The sequence below is a fragment of the Lagopus leucura genome, unplaced genomic scaffold, assembly GCF_019238085.1.
Source record: "Lagopus leucura isolate 7727_CA_CO unplaced genomic scaffold, USGS_WTPT01 Super-Scaffold_100008, whole genome shotgun sequence".
NCBI lineage: Eukaryota > Metazoa > Chordata > Aves > Galliformes > Phasianidae > Lagopus > Lagopus leucura.
Genome location: NW_024962265.1, coordinates 34,406,947 through 34,425,250, shown reverse-complemented (window position 1 = coordinate 34,425,250; position 18,304 = coordinate 34,406,947). Strand labels below are relative to the sequence as shown.

General features: G+C 40.2%; 1 protein-coding gene across 1 annotated transcript in view; it reads left to right on the top strand.

The window, feature by feature from the left end:
• The window catches only part of PTPRB (protein tyrosine phosphatase receptor type B), a 66,837-nt gene that overhangs the window by 26,722 nt on the left and 21,811 nt on the right, over positions 1 to 18,304 (top strand). The window contains exons 7-19 of the mRNA XM_042872375.1: positions 703 to 966; positions 3,302 to 3,571; positions 5,074 to 5,334; positions 7,640 to 7,906; positions 9,186 to 9,449; positions 10,398 to 10,661; positions 11,639 to 11,902; positions 12,593 to 12,856; positions 13,597 to 13,866; positions 14,498 to 14,761; positions 15,636 to 15,899; positions 16,150 to 16,431; positions 17,608 to 17,886. Coding sequence (XP_042728309.1) covers positions 703 to 966; positions 3,302 to 3,571; positions 5,074 to 5,334; positions 7,640 to 7,906; positions 9,186 to 9,449; positions 10,398 to 10,661; positions 11,639 to 11,902; positions 12,593 to 12,856; positions 13,597 to 13,866; positions 14,498 to 14,761; positions 15,636 to 15,899; positions 16,150 to 16,431; positions 17,608 to 17,886 — 3,477 coding nt within the window. The remainder of the gene's footprint in view (positions 1 to 702; positions 967 to 3,301; positions 3,572 to 5,073; positions 5,335 to 7,639; positions 7,907 to 9,185; positions 9,450 to 10,397; positions 10,662 to 11,638; positions 11,903 to 12,592; positions 12,857 to 13,596; positions 13,867 to 14,497; positions 14,762 to 15,635; positions 15,900 to 16,149; positions 16,432 to 17,607; positions 17,887 to 18,304) is intronic.

Here is an 18,304-nt window from a genome sequence, read left to right as displayed (position 1 = left end):
ACTGATGAGGCCGCATCTTGAGTACTGTGTTCAGTTTTGAACCCCTCACTAGAAGAAAGACATTGAGGCCCTGGAGCATGTCCAGGGAAGAGCAACAAAGCTTGTGGGGGGTCTGGGGCACAAGTTTTACAGGCAGTGGCTCTGGGAACTGGGATTGTTCAGTCTAGAGAAGAGGAGGCTCAGGGGAGACCTTACAGGTCTCTACAACTGTTGAAAGGAGGTAATGGCTAGGTGGGGGCTGTTCTCTTCTCCCATGTAATTAGTGGTAGGACTGGAGGGAATGGCCTCAAGTTGCACCAGGGAAGGGTAGTTTCATATATTTGGAAAAATTTCCTATGAGTGGTCAGGTATTGAAACAGGCTGCCCGGGGAGGTGGTTGAATCACCATCCTTGGCTGATTAGATATTGTTCTAAGGGACGTGGTTTAGTGGAGAAATATCGGTGTTTGGTCTAGATGATCTTGGAAAGACTTCCAACCTTTGTGATTCTATGATTCTCTGATACTTAGAGTTTGTAATTTGGGCTGAAAATATTATCCATGGCCTTTTTTACCCTGGACTATGAAATAGCAAAGCAGGTTAAGAACTTCAAAATCAAGAAAATGTAGAGGGTTTTTTTGTTTTGTTTTGTTTTTTTATTCCACAGGGAAGTACTTTGGTTGAAATGTTTTATTCTCATTCTTTCTTATTGTCTTTTTTTTAGCCCCAGCTGAAGTCTTAGATTTGACAGTGACTAATGATGACAGCTTCGATACTTTAAAAGTTAAGTGGAGAAGACCTTCAGGAAGTGTCGATTTCTATAACATCACTCTGTCTCATCTTAGATCAGTTAAAGAAGTCAAAACTTTACAGCCAGCAGTCACAGAGACTCACTTTGACAAACTAACTCCAGGACGTCTTTATCAGATTACTGCCCGCACAATCAGTGGTGAACTGTTTACTGATAGGATGGCAACTGGCAGGACATGTAAGTCTTCTGCTTCAGTAAGAACATTTCAACCAGTGCTATTTTTGCCTGTGCTGTCCTTGAAGAAAATCATTTCAGGAGTAAAAATGATTTGGATTCCAGGTGAAATAAGATAAAGAGCTCGGTATTGTTCCTAGAGTACTCCTTACTAACTCCTTGGCAACAGTTAATGTGGCAGCCAAAAGCAGCTACAGCATACCTTGGGACCAGGAAACAGTAGTGCATTTTGGAATCTTACAGTGGGGTGAATCGGTTACAAAACTGTTCTGCAGCATTCCCTGCCTTTCGTTCAACTCAGCATAGTATGTAAAATGAGTTACATACAGGGAAGTCTGCACATAGTCAAATTGTTATTGGATTTTTAGGTAATTTTACATGTTCTAATACTATCTCTTGCTCAAATGGGAAAACATTAGGTCTTAGCCTTCTTTGCTGACAGCAGTGTGGACTAAGGAAGGCATGTGGCAGTCTGAGTAGAGTTGGATTGTATTTTATTTGTCTTCTTTCAGAAGTGTAATTTTCTCTCAGGCATCTCTTGTATGAATTCTCAATTAGACAAACCCTGGCATACTTCTCCTACAGCCCTACTGGCCACAGAGACTTACAATTTCCACACCAGTGCAACCCAAGTAGAATTTAGATGGAAGAAATATATAAGTAGATGAGGAAAACATACATAAATTATTAATAAATTCAGAACCAATAAACAGTGTGTGTGAGAGAATTTGTTTTAGAGAATATTTACAATTTGCAACTAAACAGCCCCTGTGAAAGGCAGGATCATCCTTGACATATCTAGCTTGTACCTCATTCTCAGTGCAGTCGCATGCGGTGGGATGGTACTTGAAAAGCCCTTTTAGAGTTCAGAAAGTGCAAAGCAGGACCAGTTTTATGTATGTTGATGTTGCTTGTCTAGCTTATCGTTAGTGACCATTAGGATTAACTTCCCTTTGAAGGGAGAGCTTCAGGTTATCACTAAAACCAGCGATCCCCTAATTTGTGACCTAGACCCAGTACTTTCAAGCTGGGAACATAGAGGTCCCTTTTCAAAAGGTGCTGATCACGTGCAGCTCCTTCCCTTGAGCTGTCTTTTCCATAGACACCAAGAGCTTTGAAAACAGTCACCTCAGCAGACATTTTGTGGCCTAAAGATTTATAAATCTTGGCTTTTAGGTCTACAGACACTGAAGGGGTGTAGACTCTTAGGATCCCTCTGTAACTCATGAGGAGAGATGGGTACGAGAGAATATAACGTATGTCATGCTGTGTTGAGAGAGTGCCTCTGCCAATGGAACCTATTGAGAAACATTGGGGCAAGGAAAATGGATGTCTCAGGAGCTGAAGTTTTGTATCATAAGGGTGTAATGATGCCCTTACAGGCCAGTGTAACAGGCCTGCTTTTATCCGTTCACTCAGCAATTGAAACATATGTCCCATGTTCTCTGGGATGTGAGAGATCTAGGTTTGATATCCAGCTATGCCTGTGGGAAATGAAACTGGTAAGTAGTTTGTGCTGTTGTTAGAAATCATTCAATCATTTCTAGGTACTGAGTAATTAAGTATTAACTAAGCCAGTGCATAAATGAGAGCACAATTCTAGTCTTGCAGTTTACAGTTAATATTTAGTGAGGTCTCAGGGCTCTAATGGTCATCTTGGAGTGTCTTAACAGTAAGTTACAGGTATCCTGAGCTAAAGATCTGCATCTAACAGTATCTGAAAAGTTTCAGTAGTCAGGGCTGCCAGAGCCCTATTCCAGTGAGATCAACAGCAGAAGGGCAGGAAGACTGAGCAAGTTCAGGATCCTTCAAGTGGAGGAACAGACTGAGTGAATGCTGTAATGAACTGAGGTTAGGACCTTTTTGCCTTGGTCCAGGACACACAAAGCATTTGTTGAAGAAGCTGTTAGGCTTTGCATTTCTGTTGTTGAGACCACAGTTTGGTCTGTAGTGATGGAAATTTGGCCTTAACTTAAAAAATTGATATACAATTTCTAAGTAAACTTAATTAACTCCAGGGAACAGCTGGGAAGCTAACTGAAACCTGCAGGATGCATCTTAGAGGTGCACAGGGGAGATTTTCCCTCTGCTAAGAAGAGAATTTCTTTTGTCAGAAACCAAGAGTGAAAATGGGAGTGATTTGTGCAGGGGGAAGAATATAAATGTCTTCAAAAAGAGCACCTTCTTTTGCTACAAGACCCCTCAGGCTGCTTAAACTGGTCTGTGTACAGTAGCTGTGCACAGTAGCTGTGCTCTGAGGCATGTCGTGTCAGTGTCCAGTTATGTCTTGCCTGAAATCCCCCACTTGGAAATGACTTTCTCCATCTCTGTGTTTCAGTCCCCCAGAAGGTTTCTGATCTGAAAGCCGGTGGAGGTGGCTGGCTGAGGACTCTGCGAGTGAATTGGCTGCCCCCTGCGGGAGACTTGGAGCGGTACCATCTGCTCCTCTGGAACCGCTCTGCTCTGGTGCTCAACACCACCCTGGGAAAGAACGTGACCGAGCACCTCGTCCATGATGTGGGCCTCATCCCAGGCAGGCAGTACGAAGTTGAGGTCATTGTGGAGAGTGGTGATTTGCAGAGCAAGGCTAGCTGCACGGGGAGAACAGGTCAGTGTGCTTATCTGGGAGGCATGAAAATACAAAACTTGGCTCTGTGGACAGTCAGAAAGATGTAGTGCTTGGGAGTCTACAAATAAATGTTACAATTAGTAAACTTTAAAAAGCTTCATTGTAAGCAACAAAAATAGTTATTTTAGCACTTCTGTGGAAACTTTCAGGAGTTATTTTCATGATAAATACATTAATGAAACTTTTGGAAAATCACCATTCTGTCAAGACTGAGGCATAACTCTAGATGCACAACATTTCAGTTATGTTTTGTATGTTACAGGTACCCTCTGTAGTTCTTCTGATACAGCAGTACAGAACTTCTTGAATTGTTCACCAGTACAGTCAGTGGGAAACTGGTTTCCTTGCAAATCTGGATGACTAATTAGTATCAACAGTGTTAACCAAAGCTGGCTAAAGTGTACATAAGACTGGTTATTCTGTAATATCCTAATTCTTGTTCTTGTGCTCCATAAAGAAAATGGTGTTAGTTTAAGTCAGCTTTTCCAAAAGAAATCCGTATGCACTGCAGTGACATTAATGGATTTTTTTAGAGCATGTTGGTCAAAGCCACATCTGATTGCTTCCAACTTAAGAAATTAATTGTTAATTGTTCTGCTCTGTGAATACAAAAAAGTGCAGCTTGGAGGACAGGAAAACTTGGAGAAGAAGGAGTGTCAAGCAGGAGTCTAGGCTGAGTCTTACCTCACAGGAGAATGTGTGATAAGATGGGACCACCGAACTTCATCCTCATCCTTTCTGATGGCCATCTTTCCTGCTGTGCCCTTACTTGTCACTCCATGAGGATTTCATTTTGTTGATTTTGTGTAATGGCAAAGCTAGTAGAAGCTGCAGAACTGAAATTTTCCTCTAACTTCTCACCAATCTGATCAACCATCTTGCTTACTTGGATATGAATTACACAAAACTTTAGTTTGTGGTGTTACTGGTGGCAAGCATTCTGTGTTTGTGAGTGCATGCACGTATGCACACTTAACAAATTCACTGCAGAAAGGTCAATTTCTTCTTCTATACAACTGTAAATTTGAAGTCACTCCCAACTTCACTGAGATACAAACTAGCATAGAATCAATGTCACTCTGACCCTGTAATTTACATCCTTGTTTGTCACGGCTAAATTGACCTAGATGTGTTTTATGGTACAAAAGTTTTATAGCCTGGTCTAACATCCGTGGTTCCAGAGCAGGCTTACTGACTTCACTGAATTCACACTATAATATATATCCTGGCATAAGTTTAAACCTTTAAGCCTTAGAATTGCATCCATAATGCATTGCTGAAATCTGCTGCCACAGCCTGTTGCTGAAAGAACAGCACATATACTGTATTTGTAAAGACAGGTTTCCTAAGAAAGGTAAAGAATCTCCTCTTTATTAATTCTATTACTGTTACATTTCTAGATTGATTCTTTACAGCAGCTTGAGATATGTACATATGTTTACTACAAGGCATGTTCTTTTGATATTTATGTACTTCTGCAGCTCCAGAGCCTGTTCTCCAGCTGCGTGTAAAGCATGCTAATGAATCTTCGCTTAGTGTCATGTGGGTGACCCCTGTTGCAGAATGGGACAGCTACGTGGTTTCACTGGGAGACAGAGATCTTACTGTCATAAAAAAAGGGCTTGGAAAAGAAGCTAAAGAATTTACTTTCAACGAGTTGGTACCTGGAAGAAAATACACAGCAACAATCACTACCATCAGTGGGATCTTAAGTAATTGGACTTCAGTGGAAGGAAGAACAGGTACTGTCCTGCCGATCTATTTTGATCTTTACTTCTGTTAACTGTCATCTGCTTTGATTGCCTTGTAGTGAACTGGATGAATTCAGTGTCTAAATATCAAAACTCTTCAATTTATGTTTGCTTTTTCAGCAGAAGAGCTACATTTCTAGTCTCTCATTCTGACTCCTGGATATCTTGCAGTATTTATTTAAAGTTTTGGGAAGATAGATATGTAATTTCTGGCAAAACTGTTCTCTGAAATATTATGTCATATCAGATCAATCTACATTAACAAAAGATTCCATATAAGAAGAACAATGTTCACTGCATATCTTGGGGAAGGTCACTTCCTTGATTGAAAGCATGCATCATCTGGAAAAATACCATGAAGGAAAATGTTTATTTAGGGGGAACATTCCAAGGTTGACAGACAAAAAACATATGTGACCTTGGAAAGATATTTTCATAGAATCATAGAATCATAGAATCACTAAGGTTGGAAAAGACCTAAAAGATCACCCAGTCCAACCGTTCACCTATTCCCAATAGCTCCTACTAAACCATGTCCCTCAACACAACATCCAGCCTTTCCTTGAACACCCCCAGGGTCGGTGATTCCACCACCTCCCTGGGCAGTCCATTCCAGTGCCTGACCACCCTTTCTGAAAAGTAATACTTCCTCATGTCCAGCCTGAATCTCCTCTGCCGTAGCTTGAAACCATTCCCCCTGGTCCTATCACTAATGACACGAGATTTTGATTCTCTCCGCTCATCTAATTCCAAACTCCGTATCTGTTACTTAGAATGATGACTGTGACACAAGTGAAGTCCCATTCCCACCCCCTCCAGGGTGCTAATTTTGTGCACGTGTGGAAGTTTTAAACCATATGTGTTCCTTTGCTCTGCTTGACTTATGCATTCTCCAGTGATAACAAAGTCTTAAAATATTGCTTTGGTCTGGCAAAGCCCAAGAGAAAGCAAGCTGCTGGTATATGAATCTAATCATGCCTACAACTTGATATGGTCCTTACTGAAGTGTTGCAACTCCTTCCAATTCCTTAAGAGTTTGACTTAAAGTTTAATTTCTCTGGTATGTGATTGAATAGCTGGGGCTATACTTCGTTCTGCCTAACGCCCCTTTAAACAGCCTGTTTAAGCATAGAGGTTACAGTGTACCACTTCACTAATGCAAATCAGTGCCTGAAAACACATCACACAGGGGTAATGTGTCAGGATTGCATTCAAAGCAATAAAGGAGGAGCATCAATGAATTTAAATACAGGTCTCAACAAGCATTCCAGGCCTCTGAATCTTCTCAGTAGGACGAACTGCTTGACTTTTACAGTAATGCTCTAAATGTGTCATAATAGGTCTTACATAGGTTGGTCAGCTTTTGGTGAAGCCTGAGATAATGATAAAAGTATCTTTAGCAGAGAAGTCTGTCACTTCTGTGTTTTGCTGGATCTCATTATGTTGTGACTGTTAGAAAAAAAGTGGGGCTTCTGTTTCCAGTTTATTGGCCTTTTTTTCAGCTGTGCGCCTGATTTTCTAGTTTTTATTGATGATAGCTAATCCAGTACTTCATATGCAAAAAGGCTGATATGAAACAAGAAGCTTACAATCATATTTTCCGAAGCAAAAGGACTATTTATTTCAGTTATAATTGGTCATATAAGCAGAAGTAACAGCATTTTGAGGAGAATTTCTGCTAAATATTTCTTTCTGTACTTCTTTTTTCCTTTATGATCTGAGTTATATATTAAATAAAAGTCTTGTTTGTTTAAAGCTATAATCTTGTAGATTTCTGGCATAAAGAGTAAAATAAAACCCTCTATCTCATTACCCCATGAAATGAAAGAATCTTGACACAGAGTTCTTTGAAGTACAGATGACTGTCTGAGGCATTCATCAAATTGGTTTGCCATTTAATAGGAGTAAGAGATAAAGACTAGGAGGGCAAGAGGAGAATGAAAGGCTGTATTTGAAATTATCTTCACAAAAACAAATGATTTTCTAAATCAATGGCTTTTGTTTAATGGCATTTATAACATGCTGCCTCTTCCAGATCTCTGATCTTAAGGCATTTAGGTCTGACTAAGAAAAGCTGTGCTGAAGCCTGAGAGACATTTCTGTGCCATAGTTTCCCTTAGACGACATCCCATCAGACAGGAAGCAGTCTACAGGTTATTTTTAGTCCTGTTGAGTCTGGCTACAAATTGGAAAGCTCTTTTAATGTACTTCCTCATTCTGACTAAATTTGGGTTATTTGGAGGTGAGTGTTTTATTTTGTTTCTCTTCAGTAACATAATGACATTTTGCTTTGCAGTGCCAGCCCAAGTGACCGGTCTGACTGTGGCAAGTCAGGGATCAACCAACAGCTTGTTCACCAACTGGACAAGAGCACTGGGAGATGTAGACTCATATCAAGTACTACTGATTCATGAGAATGTTGTCATTAAGAATGAAACTGTTTCCAGTGAAACCAATGAATACCACTTCTATCCCCTGAAACCTGGAGGACTCTATTCAGTTGTTGTGACCACTGTCAGTGGGGGGATATCTTCAAGACAAACAATTGCAGAGGGGAGAACAGGTAAAAAAGAAATACACCAGCAAGCCTTCTTAAATTCTTCGAAAGCAAATTTATTGAAGAGAATGGTCTTCCAGATAAGCCACTGGACTGCAGCTTCAGAAATACATGGGTTTCAATACATGCTGCCTGTGTGTACACTCAGAGATGTTGTGGATCCAGATTCAGGTTATGTTACTTTGTGGAGCTATCTGCTCTGCCTGCAATAGGAACTCTCTACAGCAGGACCATTCTGTATCCCAGAAAAAATATGCCATGCTTGTACAGCTGTGGTGGGTGGATTGCTCCTTGGAAGGGCCTTTCTTGTTGTACTGACTATGTAGCAGTACAGGACGATTTGTGGCATGCAAATTAGCTGCCTGAAGGTGGTGGGATGAATTTGGATCTGAGTCTTATGACCTGTTATTTTCCTCTAACATTAAAGAATGTCCACCAGTGATACTTACTGTTTATGAGGCCCTGCTACGCAGCATGGGATGGATTTTATTATTGCATCAGATTCTGTATGTTTAATAATCTGTGAAATGTAGTAGCAGTTCTTTGGATACTGAATGGAGGGAAAAATTGACAATGCAGTGCAATTTCACCCTTTATGTGAAGCTGGTAAAGTCAAGGCATTCTGTAGTTTGTTCCAGTGTTCTCCTTGAAGATAACTATCTTCAAGTAGAAAGAAAAATAAAAACCACTGGAGAAGAATAACATTAAAAGACTTTAAAATATATATACATACTTTGTGAAATCTAATAATTTTGACTACCATAGCTGACAACCAGCTTCTCTACTGGGGTCAGTTCAGTATATCAGAGTCCACTGAAGATAAAGCAGTTACTTATGGTGTAAGCCTGCCTCTGTAATAACTCTTGATAGTTCTGTACCTGAAACTGATGGTAGTTCCGGCTGCATGGAAACTTTCAATTCACCTTGTTTGCTTGAAAAACAAATTGCATTCATATTTTGGCCACTAGGCGTCAGAGAACTCATTGTAAATGAAACACATTCATACTCTAAACAAGTATCAGTAGTTATTGCTGCTAGTGATGAATGGCACTTTCATAAGTTATGTCATCTTGTGGAATTTTGGAAGTGTTGGGATGGTGCCACCAAAGACTTCTCTCAGTGTTCAAAACAGCAGATGACTGCTTGTGAGTGGGAATCAGTGCATAGCTAGTCCTCAGATTCCCAGGTGGCTTATTTTGCAGGGTTGTGTTCCAGGCATCCTCACCAATAAGAATTGACTAATTAAAGCTCTTCTGTTTTGTTTTCTTTCCTTTGTGTTGCACAGTTCCTTCCAGTGTGACTGGAGTAACAGTAAATAATTCAGGTCGCAGTGACTACCTCAGTGTTTCTTGGCTGCCAGCTTCTGGAGATGTAGACAGTTACTTGGTAACACTATCTCATGATGACCATATTATTCAGACTCTCACCATTTCCAAGTCTCTCAGTGAGTGCTCTTTCAGCAGCCTTACTCCTGGGACACTTTATAACGTGATGATAACCACAAAGAGTGGAAAGTATGAAAATTATTCCTTCGGCCAGGAACGAACAGGTAAATAGAGCCTTTAAGTAAATCCAGTCACCACAACAACTTTGGGTAGCCATTATTAGTAATACACAAATATCTGTCAGTGTATGATTAGGGGCTTGGGGAATCAAACCACAAAATTACAACTTTACTGACTGTCTTATTCTTATTGTCCCTATTGCTGCTTTTTGTCATACAGAATGATCTTAGTGTGAATAGAAGTTGAGTGTCAGTTCTTGTGAATGATCAGAAATCATGTATGTTATGTCTCAAGTGCATTTTCTTGCTCTTAAGTCTTCTACCTGACTCTTGAAATGCATTCTGCAGAACATCTCCCAGATAAGTTATGCAGATGCTGAAAGCAAGGAATAGGAGCTAACTACTGAAATGTTAGTGTGGTGTCACATAAATCAGTAACATCCATGTTACTTCCACGTTGTTTTTGATTGTGCAATGCTCAGAGAAATTTCAGAGAAGGGTGACCATAATGATGGAAAACTTTTCAAAACTTCCTCAAAGATGAAGACAGGGACTTTATACTTTGTAAAGCAGTAGAATAAAGGAAGCATGGTAAGGAGTGTTAAAATCACAAAGACTACTAAGTTAGTGCAGTAAGTGCTATTTTAGCTTTCTCACAACATAAGTGAAAATCCAAGCGACAACCATATAAATGAGGAGAAGCAAATTCAGTGTCAACGTGTGGAACTCTGCAGTAAGCAAAACTGACACAGTGTTCGCTAAGACTGAAAATTGAAAAAGGAGACCATTGACATACGATGTGAACCAGACTGGAAACTGTCCAGTTATGATTATAAAAGGTTAGAGTATTGCTTAAATCTGTGTTGTGGGCATTGTGCAACTTCCTCGGAAATGTCTGGTAATTACCACGAATATAATCCACTACAGAGACTCCTTTTACTTAAAGAAGTGACTGCTTTCTGAATCTTTAATTTTGTTTCTTTTTCCTTTCAGTTCCTTCGGGTGTTCAAGGACTTACTGTCAGCAATTCAGCCAGAAGTGACTATTTGAAGGTGTCTTGGCTACATGCCTCTGGATCTTTTGATAGTTATGAAGTGATCATCAAGAACAACAATGATTTCATCCAAACAAAAAGTGTCCCAAAGGATGAAAATGAATGTGTATTCACCAATCTGGTCCCAGGGAGGCAGTACAGTGTCACAGTCAGCACAAGAAGTGGAAAATACGAAACCAGTGAGAGGGTTTTTGGCAGAACAAGTAAGTAAATATCCCAAAAGCATCCTGAGATGCTTAAGAATTTTCTTTTATTTACCATACCTTGTTCTTAAAATTTTTGCATTATTTTAACATAGGAAGAATCTTGAATGTGACTCTTTGAATTTGTGTCATTCTAAAGATGAAAACCAATATTGAGTTGATGAGTGATTTTTAAGTTAGAGATGAGAAAAGTGGAAAAAAAAAAATAAAAAGATATGTGCTATGAGCTTGGAAAGCTAAATCTTGAAACGTGGAAAACTGAGAAACAGAGTTGTACGGATTTCCACATCAGCTTAGGACTTATTCATGAGCTGAGTCAGAATGTACAAGACGGATTTTTTCTTGTCATGGTAATGTAAGAGGAAAAAGGTACACCTTACTTTTCCCAAGTTTCCCCATGATCTGGAATTGTTGGATAGCGTGGGGCATGAGTGGTAAGGTGGCTGGTTGTGAGCCAGTAGGTATCTGGGTGCAACCTGACTGTCTTGACCTAGTGATACAAGTAAGCTAATGAGCCATGCTAAGACACACAAGTTTATTAACATAGATGCAGTGCTGGGCAAGAATAACTGACCTGCATCTGGCAGGAGTCAGGAACTGCACAGCATGGTACTGCATCAAAGTTTTCCTTAGATCTCCACTAGCTGAGAACTCTTTGCACCGTGTTTGCTGTACATAGGGATGCTTCTCAAGTTCTTTTGGCAGTGCAAACTCTGTGCCAGCTCCATTATTTGTTTGTGAGTTTGTTTTAAAGAGGATAGATTGTGGGCTCCCTTTTCTGAAAGGGGACCTTTCAGTGTTCTATATAGTGCAGACCACAAACAACAAGCCTTTAAATTAAGTGCAATCTATTGTTTTTCCTGAGGAACTGAATGAAAAGTTTTAGCTCAGGAATATGGCCTCTGAGCTGTTATCTGTTTTTTGTTATGATGTTTTAAGAAGTACTGAAAAGTTTTCCTTTCTTTTCACCTATTCAGTGCCGGAGTCAGTGAAGGAACTGACTCTTAGTAACAGAAGCACAGAAGATCTGCAGGTAACCTGGTCAAAGGCTGAGGGTGATGTTGATAAATATGAGATTCAGCTCCTCTACAATGATATGAAGATCTTCCCACCCATTTTCCTTGGGAACACCATCGAGGAGTGTTGGTTCACAGCTCTGACTCCAGGACGTCTATACAAAATTCTTGTCTTGACAATCAGTGGAGATGCACAACGTGCTACTTTCATAGAAGGCCTGACAAGTAAGAAGGAATGTGGTACTTAGAACTTGTGTTGGGACTTTTCTAGCAGAAAAATGATGCACAGAGAATCAAGGCTGAACCATGATCTTATTTGAGCTCCTGTAACACATCATGAACATGGGAGATCTCACTGAAAACCACACCAGTACATCAGTATTGAAATGTCAGTGTTAGGGTTTCTTTTATTCTCATGCATGCCAGTTGTTTGCTTAGTATCTCTAGCTAAATCAATTAAGCTGTTTTACACCTCTGTTTACCTACCTACAATGTGTAGGTGAGATTTTAACTGCAAAATGGCTAACTAATTAAATGTACTGCAAAATGGCTAACTAATTAAATGTACACAAGGGGCTTTGATTTTCCTGAAGGTCTGTGAAGTATCATTGTAAAAAGAGGGAGCTTATTCATTTAAAGGAATGTTAAAACACTTTCTTTTCTTTTTGACCTACTTAATTTTTTTTTACTACTGCTATAAACACATGGAGTTGTTTTTCTGTGACATCACAGTCCTACACAGATATTTTCAGCTTTACTTGTGTTTACCTGTGAGTGCAATTACTTGTACTCATGAACGCTCTTTGTACTCTGAAGTGTTTATTGTAGTCATAAAAAAGAACAGGACTCAAAAACTTGAATGAACCAGGAACTTTGTGAGCAGGTGTCTTTGTGTTCTATTTTATTTATTTTCAGTTCCAAGCGCAGTGAGAAACATACACGTTTCACCTAATGGTATGACAGACAGCCTGAAAGTGAACTGGACACCTGGAAGTGGAGATGTTGATTCCTACACAGTGACTATATTTCAGCAAAACCATCAGCTTGATTCCAGAAGTGTCTCCAAAGATGTCTCAGAGCATACATTTCATGATTTGGAAGCTGGGGAGCAGTACCGGGTGGTGGTGCAGTCGAACAGTGGTGCCTTACACAACAGCTTAGCAGCTTCTGGGAGAACTAGTAAGTTTCTTTTGAGACGAGGAGCAAGTAACTTTATATCTTCCCAGAAGCTACTTGGGTGTAATTCCATTAATGCCACTGAGAACTCTTACATGAGTAGCTTTACCTGGGTAAACGTGTGTGGGATTCAGATTCACAGCTCAAAATGTGTCTTGTTAGGAAGAACAAAATTTCATCTCTGCCCAGTCTTGTGCTTGTCTATCCAGCATATGCATCTGCAAGATGCACTGTGTGCCAGCAGTGGTCAAGATTGTTAAGACAGTATGATGCCCCAAAATTCTGCTTGTCATGGCACAAAAGCAGAGGAACAATTTGTTTTAAATCCACCTTCTCTGTTATATACCAAAATGTTTACTGTGGCCTTAACTTTTGTGCAGCAGTGGCTAGTTCATATTTCCTATTTTGTGCCACTATTTTGAACCAATTTACCACTTTGTTTTTCAATTCTTTTCCATAGTATCTTTCTTGTCCATTTCAGCGTCAGTTTTTGGTCATGCTCCATCTCACTCTTTTCATGATAATTTAAGTGTATAATTTGCTCTTTATGCCACCTCAGATATCCATGATACTCTGATGTCTAGGAATTATTTACTTATGCAAATACGTGCACAGACACCCATCTCTTTTCTCATGAATGAACATACAAATTTTTAAAAATAATCTCTATTAATTAGTCAGAATTGTGTACTGCATGGTCCATATTTCATCTGGTAATGTTCACATTTAATTGTTGCTTCTAGTTCCCGCCTCTGTCCAGGAGTTATTAGCTGATCATGCTTACAGCAGTCATTCCTTGTTAGTAACCTGGCAGAAAGCTCCTGGTGTAGCTGAAAGATACGACATTCTGCTCTTGAATGAGCAAGGAGTCCTCCTGAGCAACAAATCAGAGCCAGCTACTGCCAAACAGCACAAATTTGAAGATTTGTTACCTGGCAAGAAGTACAAAATACATGTTTTGACAGTCAGTGGTGGACTCTTCAGTAAACGAGCAGAAACTGTTGGGCGAACAGGTAATTATAATATCTCAGTTTATTTATAGTTTCCTCAGTATGATAACATTAAATACATGAATCGTCTGTGTATCTTGATACTGAAAATCTTTTGGTAAGAGCAACTCCAGCTGCTTATGTACCATTTTTCCTGTAATGTGCTTCATATGTGTGTCTGAAATTTGTTTGCATAATAAGGTGGACACAGTTTCACAGTAAGAATGCTATATCAAACAGTGAAGTACCTCCCTCAGTCTGTCTGTTATGGAATGACCTGAATTCTTGATTGTTATAAAATTTCTCATTCACAGTCTCTAGGCTCTTAGCACAGGTTTTGACGTGAATATGCATCTTTAAACTTTGAGCCAAGCCTTGCAATCTTTATTCTAGAAAAGCTTTTTGTAGAAATGAAAGGGCAGTTCTGTGTGAGCACAGGCCAGAGAATAGAGTGGGGAATGCAAATATTGTATTGGAGAAACTCAGTGGCACCTTATAAATGCTCTTCCCTTGTTTCTGAAAGTTGCTGTTGACATTAACTGGCTACTTGTGGCTTAACTAAAATGTATTACAACCATGAGCAGTTACTTATTAAAGGTTCAGCTTAGTGGATAGACGCCTTGATTCTTACCCTTGCATTTATCCTTCATTTCAGTTCCAGCAGCTGTCACAAATCTGAAAGTCACAGAGAATACCACTGACCAATTGTCCTTCAGCTGGACCACCTCACAAGGGGAGCTTGATTCATATGACATCTTCCTGTACAACCCAGACAAGTCCCTTCACGACAGGATTTCAGGAGAGCAGCACCTTCAGCAGTGTTCATTCCAGAACTTGCGGCAAGGCAGGATGTATCGAATGGTGATTGTTACCCACAGTGGAGACCTCACTAATGAATCATCTGTCTTTGGGAGAACAGGTAGTGACATGTGAGAAAATCTGCCTCCAGTGCAGTGCTCACGAGAGCATCCATTGAGATAGTCTGAGTGTGGTGCTCATGTAGATTAGGGCAACTGTTAGAAGTATCAATATTTTCTTACATATGAAGAGCATTAGACAGATAAGCGGAAAAATTCTGAGTGGTGTGTTTACAAAAGGAAAAATGTAGCAGAGAAGTTTGTTATCTGCACTGTACTATAGTCACCAGGTACTGAGGTCAGGAGATGGGTATCGCAGTGTGTGATGCGTGAGCTTTAAAGGAGAACACCTATCTTCTACTCAAAAAGCAATGCTGGTCTGTAAGTGGAAAAGGCAAAAAGGCAAAGAAAGTAGGATTAATAGAGTAGACAGTCTATCAGTGAAATAAAACTTCTTTGCCATGGTGAGTTCTGGCTGCAGCTCCACATTTTCTCAGTCACACATGGGAAGCAGTTTCCTAAGCAGCGCTAGCAGATCTGACATCTCTGAAGCCTTTCTTTATCCTCTAAGCCACTGTATGGTAACATCTGTGCACCACTGCTGAACAGCAGCAGACTTTCTTCAGCTGCCTCAGAATTGGATGTTTCCAGATACTGACTAGGAGAAAGCTGCTTAACATTTGCAAAACCATCTGTTATGAACATTTCTACCCCTTCTGGGGACAGTGGAAGATCTAAATAAGAAAGCAAACTGTTGAGATGTACTTCTGAAGCTTCCTAGGGTTTTGGCCAACTGTTCTGCCTGTCTAGATTGCTACATGACTGTCATTACATGAAACCATTATATCTGTATCTAAGGATAAGGTCTGTCTTGTCTTGTTGCTTCTCCTCTGCAAGGATGTTCTCTGTAAATTAATATCCACCCCCTTTTTTCAGCACCAGCTCCAGTTGTTGGTCTCAAGGCGTCCAATAGAAACATGACAGACAGTCTGTGGTTCACCTGGAGTCCAGCAGCCGGAGATGTTGACTTTTATGAGTTCAATCTTTACAACCCAAATGGGACGCAGAAAGAGTCATTGCAGGGAAAAGACCTGAAAGAGTGGCATTTCCAGGGGCTTGTTCCTGGCAGAAAGTACACTCTGGTTGTGGTGACTCACAGCGGTGACCTGATCAATACAGCAAATGCTGAAGGAAGAACAGGTACGACCCAAGAGCTCTGAAATTTTTGATTAGTCATTTCTACAGGATTCATATCATTTCACAACAACAGCCGTTTTCTGAGGAACAATTTGTTACAGGAGTCACTGAAGATCTAAAAGATAAAGAACATCTGAGAGGGTATTAAACCTGTGATTTTGTTCAGCACTGTTTTTCACTGTGTTTCATCTTCTTTGTTTTGTGTAAAAGTTTAGTAAGAGTCAGTCTCTTATTTTATTTTATTTTTGTGTAGCACCCAGCCCTCCTAACGCTGTGTCGTTCGCTGATGTTGCAAACACTTCTCTATCAGTCACATGGCTGGGTCCTCCAGACTGGACAGACTATGATGATTTTGAGTTGCAGTGGCTCCCAAAGGATCCCCTCACAGTATTCAATCCCTACAGCAGCAGCAAATCAAAAGTACGCATCATCTATGGCCTGCGACCTGGAAGGCTCTATAAGTTCAGTGTCAGAACGGTCAGTGGTGACAGCTGGAAGACATACAGTCAGTCACAGTCTGAAAGTGTGAGAACCAGTAAGTAATTATATCCATTGCACCCTAACACTCAGCTGGAGAAGTTGCAAAGCTGTTAAATCTTACTAGTTCCTTTCACAGTCAGTAATTTCCATTAATAAATTCATGAGTGACTGGCGATGAATTCTGCTGAACTCTAAAATAATCCCTTGCTGTGTGCAAGGTCAAGTGTTTAAAGATTGAAAACAGGCATACATTTGCAAACGTCACGTCCAGAGCAGAGCTGTTTGGTTACAGTCTGAATCAGTCAGTTTCAGGGATACCAGAAGGCTGAATAACCAAACTTCTCTGTCTAAGGACAGTAGAACATTGAACTCATCAGTGTCTGAACAGTTGGAGAGGATGAGTGGAACCCTGCTGTACGAGATTTAAAACTGGAAGCAGAGTATTTCGTTGTTCTGCATTTCTGGCAGTCAGTGCTTGTGGATCTTCATCAACTCTAGCTGTCTTTAGAAGCCTCAGCAGTCGACTCATTTGTAGAAGTGATCTAGAATCGTAAAAATAACAGCCATGGAGACTTTCATGTCACATGGGGTCACATGTCACACCTATGTTTACTAAGCTAATAGCCCTTTAGACTTCATTCATTATTGTAATTAAAAATGACAGCATAGTTTTGACCTGTATTTGACTGCTTAAATGTAGGTAGATGCCCACCATCTGAAGGAGAAATCCCATTTTTGCTACATGTCATGTTCTGTGATATTCCAGTGTGACATGGACAAAGCATACTTCTGTGGTATGCTTTAGCAATAAGAACACACCACATCCTATCCAGCAAACCAGATCAGTCGTAAAATAATGGTATCAGTACTGACTGACACTGATAATCAGGTGTAACCTCCAAATAAATTGCAGCACAGTATTAGAAATCCATTGCTTTGCAGTGTTTCTGTTAATAGTGAAAACAAACAAAATTACTTGCTGAAGTTTTAATTACTTCATAAATCTGCTGAAACCAATGTCACTAGCTCCAATTTCAGATGGCTGAAATGAGTTAGCCTGCCTTGCCCAATAATCAGGAAGTGCACATCTGTGGGAGAGAGGAATTCTGGCTCCTGGCCTCCTGCTCTGATTATGTGGTGTTGAATCTAGGGATGCTACCCGAGCCACGGGGTGAGTGTTTGATGCCTGTCCCTTTTCTCACTGATTTTAAATTTCTCCACATTTTTATAGAACCAGACAAGATTCAAAGTCTTCATTGTCGGCCCCAGACTTCTACTGCTATTGCATGTTCCTGGACTCCTCCTGATTCTGACTTTGATGGATATAGCGTTGAGTGCAAAAAACTGGACACTCGGGAAGTGGAATTTTCTAAAAGGATAGAAAAAGACAAAACTCTGCTCAATATAATGACCCTTGTTCCCCACAAGCGCTACCTGGTGTCCATCAAGGTGCATTCTGCAGACATGACAAGTGAAGTAGTTGAAGACAGCACTATCACAATGATTGACCGTAAGTGGAATGCAGAATTGCTGTGAAAGGAGACAGTGATCAGCAATAAGCCACTGCGTGTGTTGGTTAGAAATTGAACTCCACAATGGCCAGTGCATGGAACTTTTAGTTACAACCCTTAGCTCTACCCCGAGGAAACACAGCTCTTCCTAAAAATTACAGCCTGGCTTTATAGATTTAAGAGGCTTAACTAAGTACCATAAAAATGTGAATTTTTGGTTCTTGTTCCTGTCTGAAACCTTTTGAAGTTCAGCCACCTGCTTGTGTGTTTGAAGTGGTTTTTTTTCTGTGCACACAATCAAATTGCAGTGGAACAGATTTTTAAATCGTTCCACAATGTAGATCTTTAAAATCCCTGCTACTTTGCTTTGCAGTTTAATTCTGCTATGCCACTGTTTAAGGTATAGTTTTCTATCAT